This window comes from Rosa rugosa, chromosome 6 (assembly GCF_958449725.1).
Source record: "Rosa rugosa chromosome 6, drRosRugo1.1, whole genome shotgun sequence".
In the NCBI taxonomy this organism is placed as follows: Eukaryota; Viridiplantae; Streptophyta; class Magnoliopsida; order Rosales; family Rosaceae; genus Rosa; species Rosa rugosa.
This window is the reverse complement of record NC_084825.1, coordinates 33431924-33444917: the sequence shown is the minus strand read 5'-3', so window position 1 is coordinate 33444917 and position 12994 is coordinate 33431924. Positions and strand designations below refer to the sequence as shown.

The following is a 12994-nucleotide window of genomic DNA, read 5'->3' as shown; positions in this document are numbered from 1 at the left end:
AAAATCAGACATTAATAGAAAACACTGCACGTTAAGATGATACATTTGAATACTTATCAGGGTATGCTCTGCAACAGGGAATTGTGATTTCTGACTAGGATGGACATCGCACACTCAGCAAGCCTCAAGGGTCAAACTATCGTTCCTGTACTAAAGTGGTTTCAATAGTCATTCAATTCTTCAATTCATTCTCATCCATCACCAAATCTTTCTCCTCTCTATGTTTCTGTTGTTCTGAGTTGTGGGTATTGGGATATCAGTAACTAGTTCATCATTGTGTTTATTTGTGATTTGAGCAGACAAAGCTTCTTGGGCAAATGCTCTATTAGATTTTGACTACAGGGTCAAGCCAGCAAACCCTGGGAGAAGAGTACTGCAATATCACTCAGGTTCAACTAGTTATTCATCTTCTAAATTTCTCACATTTGAAGCCATTTTTTGTATAGTTTGCATACTTGTTTTCGTTAGGTTGCAGGGCCTTATGGGCTGCCTCCAACACGAGCAAGGCGTGCACTTTTCATAGTGTGTACCAGATGACGCTTCCTTATATTCCAGAAAAAATTAAGTCCTAACTTTCAACTTGCAGTTTTAATTTTGATATATTGATTTCGAGATTTTAACGATGCATTAATGTATGGCTGTTTTTTTTTTTTTTTTCTTTTGCCAGTTCTCGAGCTGCTAACTGTGGCATTATCCTTGCTGATTCCCAGATCTTCTGGTGTAATTCATTCAATAGTGGAAAGGGCAGAATACCGGGCGTATATATCTATATGGGCTTTCTTACTTCATAGAGGCCGACCATGAGTAAGTGCATATTCAATGATCTCTAGTTTTTCCAAGTCGATCATTTTCTATTTGTTTGTTCAACTTTTGAATATGTTTTTTTTTAAAAAAAAATTTTATTCAGAATTCTTCATAAGTTATACCAAGACACGTGTTACCATGTCTCTTATTTATGTGATCGATTGTGTCGAAGTGCAAAATTACATCTGTGATCTTTTGAATTAGCTAGGAGTTTTCTGTGGCAAGAAAAAATATGTAATCTTTGTTATACAGGGTTTTGGTTTTAGATCACCCCGTTGTATAATGTTTCTTTATCTAACAAAATTAGTGTGGAGATGAGCCACTAGCTTGATTGAGTTCCAAACCCCTAAAAAAAAAATTTAGAGTATGACATCGATCTGCAAGTTGGTCGCACAAAAAAAAAAAAAAAATTCGCCCTAGACAACAAAGCTCAAGACCGGCCCTGCATGGCTGCATGGGAGGTTTATCGATATTCAAAGCCGGTAATTAATAAGTATTGGCTATCTTGAATAAGTCTGAGATTTGATGAGGCTTGAAAATTCATTATAAGAACATATAACAGTCTGTAACTGCTGATACTCTTAATACCATGGAAAGAGATAAATCGAGCGGCATGACTTTTATATTACCGAATCACGTAATATTGTAGTTATCAGTACAGCGGTGTGACCAAAGTACTAGCTAACCCCATACATATGACTGGTATGCTCAAAAGCATAAGTGTCCGTACGGTTTTAAGGCCACATATATATATAAGCTTCCATTGTTGGCTTCGACAGTATAAGTTTACGAGGCTAACAATATATACAAAGTGAGATTTCTTCAGAGGGATTAACAAGAGCTTTATAGCTAGCTAGCTTATTTTACCAACATGGCAATCAGTACTCCTCTTGTTGTGATAGCCTTTTTCGTTGTTTTTCCGAGCATGGTTTTGGCAAAACAGTATGTTGTTGGAGATGATGAAGGCTGGGATGGTAATGTTGATTACCAAGCGTGGGCAGATGACAAGACTTTCAAACTTGGAGATGTTTTAAGTATGCGTGCCTTTTCTTTGCTATCAATTCATGAATTTGTTTTATGGAGGTAAAATTGTAGCTCACTAAATCTTGGTTCTTTTTGTTTCCCAGTATTCAAATACGATGCTGGTAGCCATAACGTTGCTCAAGCGTTTAATGCTGATGGCTATGACAGTTGTACTTCATCACCAGAATTGGGTGTGTACACCAGTGGCAATGACGCTTTAACTTTCAATCTTGTTGGGAGCTATTATTTTTTATGTGACTATCATTGTGACTCTGATCAACACAAAGTTATGATCAATATTGTTACATAGATCTCGGCCTCCGGATCAGCACCCGTTGAAAAATTCAAAAGAAATTTATTTGAGATCTAATTAGTCCTAGAGAATTATATGTTTAAGTAATTAGTAATTTTATTTTTTGACATTAAAATTTCTATGTTGGACAAACCAACTTATGATCGATTTCCTGACTAGTAGTCTTTTTTTTTTTTTTTTTTTGAAATAAGACTAGTATATAGTCTAGTGAATAAGACATTTATGATTTATCTCAAACAAGATGTTGGTACCAAGTTCGTATCACCCCTTCCTTATTAATTTTTTTTTTTTTTTTTTTTTTTTTTTTGATAAAGGGAGCCTTGTGATCGGCTCAGGTTATGTATGCACATTGTAACTTTCATATATTTTCATTAGAAGAAATTTAAATTCTTTCTTTGTTAATTTTGTTTTAATCAAGTAAACAACTAGTCTATTGTAAGTCATAAAGTCAAACTCACAACATTCTACTATAAATGAGAGACTTATGCCATTAAATCAAATGATACTGGCATGGGCTTCTTTGTTAACTTTGATATTGTTTATTTCTAATCTAATTCATATACTTATGATTTAAGAATTGCATCATAAAAATTAAGATTTGATATTATGAAAATAACTAATATTGGCGGTGCACATCTGAAAGGAGTATGGAGCTCATCCAACTTGGGGGCTCATCCCACGCCTAACTTATTATATTAGAATGAAAACCATGTCATTCAGATAATTAAAACTAGCAAGGTGCGTCAATTTATGAACTACGTCATTTGCTTCACGAAATATATGTCTAAGATAAGTGGAAAATGGTAAAATATAAGAAAGTAAAAATAGAGTGTCAAAATTACTTTGTTATTTAAATTTGACATATGATCGTGGATGATGGATCCGTAAAATTAATTAAGGATTAAATTCGGTTTACTCCCTCAAATTTTGGGTCAAAAATCAGTTTGATCCCTCTTTTTTTTTTTTAATCACGTTGGTCCCTGCGCTTCCAAATCCCATCAGCCGCGTCCAAATTTCAAATTTCCTACCAAATATGACGTTATGTGCTGAGTTGCAGCCGACATAAGGCCCCACTTTTTAACTTTTAAACCCTCTAAGAAGGCTAAATTCACAAAAAAAAAAAAAAAAAAAAAAAAATTCAATGCCTGCCCATCAAAAGTGTGAAGATCTCTCCTCCTCGTCCGATCCCAATCCCAACCGGCATCAACACTAGTACCTAACGAGGTCATCTCCGTCGTCCTCCTCCTTGACCTCGGCTTCCTTCAAAGGCTGCTAATGCTGCATCTCCCTGCTCTTCTCCTTTCTGGCCCTACTGGTCCTCGTCGTCGTCCTCGTCATAATGCTCGCCGTGAAACCTAAGAAGCCCCAATTTGATCTCCAACAGGTAGGCGTCCAATACATGGGCATCAACTCACCCAATCCCACCAACCTGAACCTGACTACTTCGGCCTCTCTCTCCCTCAACATTCGCATGCTCTTCTCAGCCAAGAACCCGACTCCTTCAACTCTTCTTCTTCTTCGTCCGCCATGAAAGGCCCAGAAACCCCACCATCTCACCCTCCTTTAACTCCTCCTACTCTACCACAGAACCCAACCACTTCGAATTGCAACAATTTAGTGATAATTTGCTTAAACCTAGCATGTCCAGTTATTCACAAAACAAAAAGAAGCTTACTTTTGTAGAATTTGAGTATCAACAACGCGGATTTGACTCCCAAACTGTTCATTTCCTTATCTAATTACACTTCAACTTCGGTGAGAGAAAAAACGACATGTCGTCACTGAAAGAGGTGGATTCCATCATCAGATGCACCATCGACAAGCTCCTTGTCCTCTACTTCAGCAGCACTAGTTGATATCGATTCCGACGAAATTCATGTCTACCTCCATTACTTCGACATTACTTTGATTCTGTTCACCATTTTCTTCTTCAACGCCCATCACATGAAGACAGATTCTAGAACTGCAGATCACACCAAATGGATCGGAGCGTTTCGGACGAAGCAATTTTCATTGATGTTGTGGAGGCGATTTTCAGAAGAGCAATGAAAATGAAGTTAATTGTGAACTGCCCGTTGCCAGAAATCGAAGATGAAGACTGGTTGGGATCAATGTTTTAAAACGCTGAGGCGGGCATATGCATTTTTCGATGAGCCTCAATAAGGCGTTCGCCTTGAGGTGTAAGGCGTAAGCCTTACGTATAAAAGACTTATATTGATGTAAGTATTACACTTATATATACACCACATTAAGAGTAACCAAAAGAACATTATTAATTGTCATTCACTCATAATAAATAAAGTACTAGAACCAACAGCATCAACTTTCATCATTCTGATCCATTACCATACACCAAATCACCAATGCCTATTGTTTGGCTCCAATTTTGTTGCAGCTGGTCAACAGTCTCTTTTCTGCGCGGGCGTGCCAGCACCGTTCGGGTGCGGTCGTCGGGGGTGTCCCTTGACCTGACTTCTTTCAAGCGAATGTAGACGAGGAGAGCACCAACCTCGTCGTGGGATTCTTTATGCCTCGTGATGAGGACTTTTGCTGAGCTTCTTGAAAATCACAATCGATACTCGATGTTGTAGATCGAGCAGAGCGAGAACCACTGGGAAGTAGTGAGAACTTGCTAAAGCGTGACTTTAGCTTGGCTGGTTTGCGAGGGTGTTACCCTTGCTTGGCTGGTTCCGTAACCGTTGTGGTCGTGGTACTACAATCGGCTCCCGAGGAGACTAGGACCGAAGTACGTTGACAGAGGGTTTGGTGGCACTGAAATTCGGCTTCTGAGAAGACTAGGACTAGGAGTGTGATCACCGGTAAGAGAAAGAGAAGGAGAGGAGTTGCTCTTAGAGAGGTTGCTCTAGAGAGAATTTAGATCATCTTAGAGATGTTTGTTGAATTGTGTTGTTCCTGTTTTACTTGTTGTAGCCTCTATATATAGGCTACCAAGCAACACTATTTGGCCTTAAACAACTCATAATGGGTTAGGTTTTAGCACTTAAACATTAATGGAATGTTAGGTTTGAATACTTAAACCACTAATGGAATGTTAGGTTTAAGCACTTAAACACTAATGGAATGTTAGGTTCAAGCACTTCCTGCTCCAATTTTTCTGCAGCTATATCTCCACCAAGAACTCAAAATGGGCCTTCGACTTCTTCATATAAAATGATCCACAATGAGTGTAGATCATTGTGGAAAATTGTTAGAGCTTTCTTCCATGTGGTTGGGCCGGAAACGCTGCTGGACCTCTTACAGGTCCAGTTTTCCAATTTTTTTCTTCTGCAGAAAATTGGACTGATTGTTTGAAGGCCTTCCACTCAAAACTAGCTCTGGCACTCTTCATAATAAATGATTCTTGGGCTGTCTAGAATGGATCTGCAGAGTTTCAGCTCATTTCGAGTTCATTTGGTCAGGCGGCCTGTCGACAATATATAGCTTGATCCACTGACATTGGCTCAATTTCTCCAAGACGTGCCTTGTCAGGCCAAAATGCTCATTTTGGGTCCAAACATTGCCCCCCAGACCTCGAAGTCAAAGGTCTTCGTCTTGACTGAAGAGGTCTTGAATCAGCACTACTCTTATAATGTTGTCGCTCCAAAACCACTTGTATTGGCTTGACTGTTTCCATATAGGCCTCTAAATAGGCCATAAAGCTTGAATGCCGTAATCTGAAATGCCTTTGTCATGAACTGACGCTTCCTTTGCCAATTTTATTGCCCCCCATGGATCTAGCGAAACTTGGGCAGGTTGTAGGCAATCAAAACTTTAGCGTGCCCCCCATGCGAAGGAGACTGCTTTTGATCGCGAATGAGGATCCTTCTCTTCCTTGGTGGTAGCTTCGCCATGTGTATAGCAACAAGTATCTGCCTTGTTTGCTGGCTCTCTGTTGATTTTCTCAAATGTAGGTGTTGGAGCCGCTTTCCTGGCTAGATCAAGGCCTATAGTACTTGGCGAAATAAGATGCAAAATAGCAAACTGTTTGCTTTCATTTAATCCTTCGCGAGTCTTATGCCAAAGAGGATGATTGGATCATGGCTATCGTCATCATGACCTGTGACCAAGTGAAACCATCATATTTTGCTGCAACTTTAGCATCTAAAACCGCATCGGTTTTAATCATGTTTTATTTAAAAAACATCAGGCCACTATGCTGGCCCTGCGGTGGTAGGAAAAGGTGGAATATCTTCACTGTCGCCTTAGATGCGATTCTCAAGATGGAATAATGACTCATTAATTATCGACTAGGGCCACTCACTGGCGCAGCTAATAAATTAATCTCCAAACATATTTGAGCTATAAATCAAGGTGTATTGGAGAAGTATCTTCACTGTCGCCTTAGATGCGATTCTCAAGATGGAATAATGACTCATTAATTATCAACTAGGGCCACTCACTTGCCCAGCTAATAAATTAATCTCCAAACATATTTGAGCTATAAATCAAGGGAGTCCAAACACCTATAGTTATCTACACAAGGGAGTCCAAATCACCAATGCCTATAGTTATCTACACAAGAGAACAAGCATAACAATTGAGAACAATAGATGCATCAGTAACCTCTATGACACTAGAGTCTACAATAATTCCTGGGCCTATAGTTGCATGCCAACATCTGAAGAGCATGATCCTGGAGCCATTGCAGGTCCCGGATCAGATACCAAAATTAGTGTATTTGGCTACTGGCAAGCTTTTAACTTCTGAACCAAAACTAGTGTGCAGACTACCAAAGGATTTCCTTCAAATTAATCTCCAAACTATGCGTAATTGTCTTCTACACTACCTAGCCTAAAGCAACCCATTCATAACAAGAGTAGAAGTCTGTTAACACAGAAAGAGTAATTCAAGCTAACTACTTACGTGAACAAAAACATTTGAATCAAACATAACCAGTCTCTGGCAATTGCTCCAAAACATACGAAAGCCCCTTTCTTGAGAGCCCCACACGTTCTTGGTTTCTTGGCTGCACCAAGATTATTAACTAGTTTTTAAGAGATCAAATTCTTGGCTTTAGTCGGTACTCTCACTCTTTTTTCAAAGAACGGTTCTTTATAGTTTATAGTCAAATTTTGCAAATTTCCTATGAAAGATTAGAACCCACATCGTCTCGATGCGATAAAATTGGAAACTTATGCATCTGCATTTTCAACATTGGGTTCTGGGTGATCTGAGATTGTGGAGTTTAATCCAAAAAATTGAAAATTTAATTGGCTACATTTTGTTTGGTGTTTTGATGGAATTGTGTGTAGGACATTTCATACAACTTAAAAGTTCCTTACTATGCAATCCACCCATCAACAAATGATGCCCAAAAGTAAGACATTTACTCAGACCCAGATACATATATGATTGTCTAGACGGGAACAACTCAAACCCAGATAAATATAGCCTTGGTTCAAACACTATTTTCAAGATTTATAATGGAATCAATTGGAATCATACCTTCAAATGGCCTGTTGCGAATCGAGCTCCAATACCTTTAAATGGCCTGCTGCAAATCGAACTCCAATACCTTCAAATGGCCTGCTGCGAATCGAGCTCCAATACCTTCAAATTGACTGCTGCGAATCGAAATCGAACTCCTAACTCGAACTCTGGGTTAGGGATCAAATTTGCTACGTACCTTTTGGAAGAGAGAGGGCTGAAATCAGCTCTCCAACACTCGATTACTTTGGGGTTACGACCTTTCTAGGCTTTAAACCCAATCTGTTCCAAAACGACGTCATTTTTCATTTTTTTTCTGCGCGTACGTCTTTAGCGCCTTGGGCGTCGCTTTTCACGCCTTGGAGGACGCCTCAGCAGCCTCATCGCCTAACCATTGAAACACACTCATTTTCAGGCCAGATTTTCGCTTTTTGAGCCTCAGGGGCACGCTTTTTAATTCATTGGTTGGGATTGGGATTTTGATCAGAAGGAGAAGGAGAGACACTTTTTCTTCTGGAGAGAGAGAGGGCAGCCTTTTTTTTTTTTTTTTTGTGAATTTAGCTCAAAGATTAGTTTGAGAATTTAGCCTTCTTAGAGCGTTGAAAAGCTTAAAAGTGGGGCCCCATGTCACCTCCAATTCAGCACATGACGTCACATTTGGTGGAGAATTTGAAATTTGGACGTGGTTGATGTGATTTGGAAGCACATTGACCAACGTGATTAAAAAGCAAAATAGAGACCAAATTACTGATTTTTGACCTAAAGTTTGAGGGATTAAACTGAATTTAATTCATTAATTAAAGTGCACACTCAGATATTATCCAACAAGGGGAACTAGACAACTAAGTAAAGAAAGTCGGCATTCAGATATATGAGTTATGAGTACTGCCCCTAGCTAGGAAGTTAAAATATGACACCGGTGTGAAAAATTAGACTAATGTTTGGTGCACTACCTTTTTAGGTATTAATTACATATCACCTTATGTGGTAGCTGATATAGTATGAACCCAACTTATTAGAGAATTTAATTAAATGACGTGGTTGTTCTACATCAGTTGCCACATAAGGTGAAATGCATGTGATAACCAAAAACGTGATTTACCTAGTGTTTGGACCCAAAATGAGCATTTTGGCCTGACAAGGCACGTCTTGGAGAAATTGAGTCAATGTCAGTGGCTCAAGCTATATATTGTCGACAAGTTCGAAATATATTATTTAGAGGCTAAAGCCTACTATGGAAGAATATGCAAGCTGCAAGAAAAGGAAATGATGGAAGCATGGAAATGAAAAGTCAACATTAGCACATTTTCGTACTTGGGCTAGGAGAAACCGAGCTAAACAAGGAAGAAGGGACGGAAGACTAACCAAATGAAATTCAAATGAGCTAAAACTGTCCCGATTAAATCTAGACATCCCAAGGATCATTTCTTATGAAGAGTGCTAGAGCTAGTTTTGAGTGGAAAGCCTTCAAACAATCAGTCCAATCTTTTGCAGAAGCAAAACTGGAAAACTGGACCTGTAAGAGGTCCAGTAGTGTTTCCGGCCCAACCGCTTTATTAAAAGCTCTGAAATTTTACCATGATGATCTACACTCATAGTGGAACATTTGTTATGAAGAAGTCATGGTCAAAATCTGAATTCTTAATGGAGATATAATTGAAGGAATAAAGGAGCCGAAAGTGCTTCCTTATCTCCGAAATTCATCATTCCTTATCTCCAATTATGCTTCCTTATCTCCTTATCTTCGAAATTCATCATTCCTTATCTCCAATTATGCTTCCTTATCTCCAATTAATGCTCCACTATCATTTGTTTAAGGCCAATTACTTTGGCATGGTAGCCTATAAATAGAGGTTACAATGAAACACTTCAACACACACAATTCACAACAACAATCTCTAAGATTATCCAAGCCTCTCTAGAGCAACCCCTCTCTAAGAGCAACTCCTCTCTTTCTCTTACCGGTGATCACACTCCAGTCCTAGTCTTCTCAAGAGCCGACTGTCAGTGCCACCAAACCCTCTGTCAACGTGCTTCGGTCCTAGTCTCCTCGGGAGCCGACTGTAGTACCGCGACCACAACGGTTACGGAACCAGTCAAGCAAGGGTAACACCCTCGCAAACCAACCAAGCTAAAGTCACGCTTTAGCAAGTTCTCTCTACTTCCCGGTGATTTCGCTCTGCTTAACCTATAACATTGAGTATCGACTTGGTGACACAAGACAAAGTCCTCCAGCACGAGGCACAAAGAATCCTGCGATGAGGTTGGTGCTCTCCTCGTCTACAGTCGCTCAAAAAAAGTTAGGTCAAGGGACACCCCCAACGACCGCACCCGAACGGTGCTGGCACGTCCGCGCAGAAAAGAGACTGTTGACCAGCTGCAGCAAAATTAGAGTCAAACACCTAGCATTATTTAAAGATAATTATGGGATGATGAAGAAAAGGTTGTTTTTTTGGTTCAGCACGTACCTTTGATCAAGAAAATAATTAATATAGTTGTCATCCCTCATCCGCATATGAAAAAAGTCTAAAGTGAATTAGTGATTGGTGCAAACATTTTAATTTATAACGCCTTTCCTCGCATTATATACTCACGGTGCAAGTAGTTTGAGTTTTGAGAACCCTTTGCTCGACTTAAGAGCTAGGTTCTAATTTTTTTTTACAAGGTTGTTTTGAAAAGTAGAACTGTGATTTTCTTTTTTGTTTGTACACCAAATTGTATGTACATCATATATACCATGTTGTAGAATTTTTGTAAATAAAATATCTTAAAGTTAAATGCAAGTATTGTAATTGGCCGGTTCAAAAATATAAAATCTAAATTTCACAGAGGTATAGAAAATATCTGAAATGTAATATGTTCACCAAGAAAGAAATAGGCGAAATTAAATTTCTTTGGCAGACCGTTAAAATTGCCAACATAAAATGTTGGTTTGCAATTCTTTTGTTCCCTAATTATGTAATTCGTAACAATCCCTGTCAACGAGCTCATATCAACGGGACAACATGTCACGGGAACCGTAAACTTTCCAATATTCAGGTTCCATATTCCGTTGGGAGGCTTTGCGAAATGTAGCGAGAAGAACCAAACAAATTAATATATGCTATTAATAATGAGTAAAAAAGTGATCAAGTAAAACAAATCTGTTACTGCATGCAGACGTACAACAATGTAGTCCCGATTTCAAAGATTGTAATTATCAGTACAGCGGTGTGACCAAAGTAGTATTTAACCCCATATATATGATTGATATGCTCACAGCATAAGTGCCCGTACGTTTTCAAAACCATATATGTAGATATATAAGGTTCCATAGTTGGCTTGGACAGTGTACAAGTTTACGAAGGCTAACAATATATGCAAAGTGAAATTTCTTCAGAGGGACTAACAAGTGCTACCTTTATTACTAACATGGCACGAGTCACTACTGCTCTTGTTGTCATTGCCTTTTCCGTCGTTTTTCCGAGAATGGTTCTGGCAACAGAATATGTTGTCGGAGACGATCTAGGCTGGGACGGAACTGCTAAATTACCAAGCTTGGGCTGATGACCATGCTTTCCATGTTGGAGATGTCTTAAGTGAGTGCCTTTTCTTTGCTATCAATTCATTGAAGTAAAATTGGAAGTCACTACATCTCAGTTTTTCGTTTTCCAGTTTTCAATTACGAAGCAGGTGAACACAACATTCTTTTAGCGGCTGATCCTCTAGGGATTGATACTTGTGTTTCATCTCCAATTGCTTGGGTGTGTACGACAGTGGCAATGACGCATTAACCTTGAGCGTTGCTGGAACCTACTACTTCTTATGTGGATATCACTGCGATACACTTCAGCAGAAGTTCTTTATCGTTGTGGACTAGATATTGCGCACCTGATTAGTCACATATGGAGGCGCTACAAGACCTTTGTGAGGTTCCTTTGGGCCCAAAACCTCAATCCTAAGGATTTTTCTTTTTCTTTTTTACCAATGAATCTGTAAGGTTTTCTAGTTGTGATTGATTTCTCAATTGTGAACGTCGTGGCTGTCGGCTAGCAAGCAAGAATAAGCCCAATGTCAAAACTAAAGTTATGTGTCGGTCTATTATGACCAAGAAGAAGATCGAGGTGGTTCTTCCAGTCTTATCTGATGCAGCTGTATGTCAGGCATCTGAGTTCTATTTTCCAATTCCCCAATTTCAGGATCATACTATATGTTTTATTATTTGGGTTATAACCAATAAAGCAGGTGCAATAACTACCACAGGTGGTCGAGTTGGTAAGAGCCTCCAGGTGTGGAACCCCCATATCCGGGTTCGAATCCCGCCGACGCTTATTGGAGTTAAATCCCAATATATTCTTGGTGGCCAGGGGGGAGGAAGCGTTTTGACAAGATCCCCCGAGCACGGATTAGTCTCTAGGCCTAGCTAGGAAGCCTTTGAGGACACCGTGTGATTGAACAATCAAAAATAATAATAATAAAGCAGGTGCAGTTTCTTATTGATGATACTTTTCTGTGGAGCCTTAATAGTTAATAGAGGATTATTTTTGTAACTTTGCTTTATAATGGCTTTTGATATCTCTTGCTAAATAAAGAAAAAGTCATTTTTCTAAAGACCAAGACAGACTTGGGCTCTACAGAAAAGCCACCAAGATATCTCCTTGAAACTCAAAACTGAGAGAGAGAGAGAGAGAGAGAGAGAGAGAGAGAGAGAGAGAGAGAGAGAGAGAGAGAGAGAGAGAGAGAGAGAGAGAGAGAGAGAGAGAGAGAGAGAGAGAGAGAGAGAGAGAGAGAGAGAGAGAGAGAGGAGGTGGTTTTTGCATATCTAATTGGAATGGTATTATTTTGAGGAGAGATTAATAGAATATTTTGGAATTGCAACTGATATCCAAATTGGATTTAACTTATCACCAAACGTACGTACGTTCAAAAGTAATCTCATTTGTCATCATGGATCTGTCACACACGAAGTGCTGTAAAAATAGCATTCTTGCACTGTAATGATTAAATTTACTATTGTCCACAAGTGACAAACTTGACAGAAACTTAAGTCATAACTGAGATAAGTACTAGTACATGAAGGTTGATAGACATCAGTTAGAGACTGATGTATATTTTAGTAAACAACTGATGTCTCGTTAAGTGATGTCTAATGTCATGCTTTTAGACATCGGTCAATGCTCGATGTCTAAACATATTTAGACAACATAGATTTCCAAAAAAATGATGTCCTATGTATACTATAAACCTATGAATATCTAGATTATCGATGTCTAAGCACCAACTTCTGATGTCTCGTATTACTTTAACATCAGCAAGTTGTTTTCGTCTAATGTGTAACCCTGAAACCAAATTGGTCTTTCACTTATATTTGATGTCTAAAAAGAATTCAACATCAGTTTTTTACTAGGTTATGTTTACAAATGCATCTTTACACCATGAAATGCATTT

General features: G+C 38.9%; 1 protein-coding gene across 1 annotated transcript; it reads left to right on the top strand.

The window, feature by feature from the left end:
* The first annotated feature begins 1621 nt into the window (after positions 1-1621).
* Positions 1622-2326, top strand: LOC133717284 (blue copper protein-like). The gene is made up of 2 exons (XM_062143973.1): positions 1622-1838; positions 1932-2326. The coding sequence occupies exons 1-2, from the start codon at positions 1676-1678 to the stop codon at positions 2135-2137; spliced, it is 369 nt and encodes a 122-aa protein (XP_061999957.1). The 5' UTR covers positions 1622-1675; the 3' UTR covers positions 2138-2326.
* The last annotated feature ends 10668 nt before the right edge of the window (positions 2327-12994 follow it).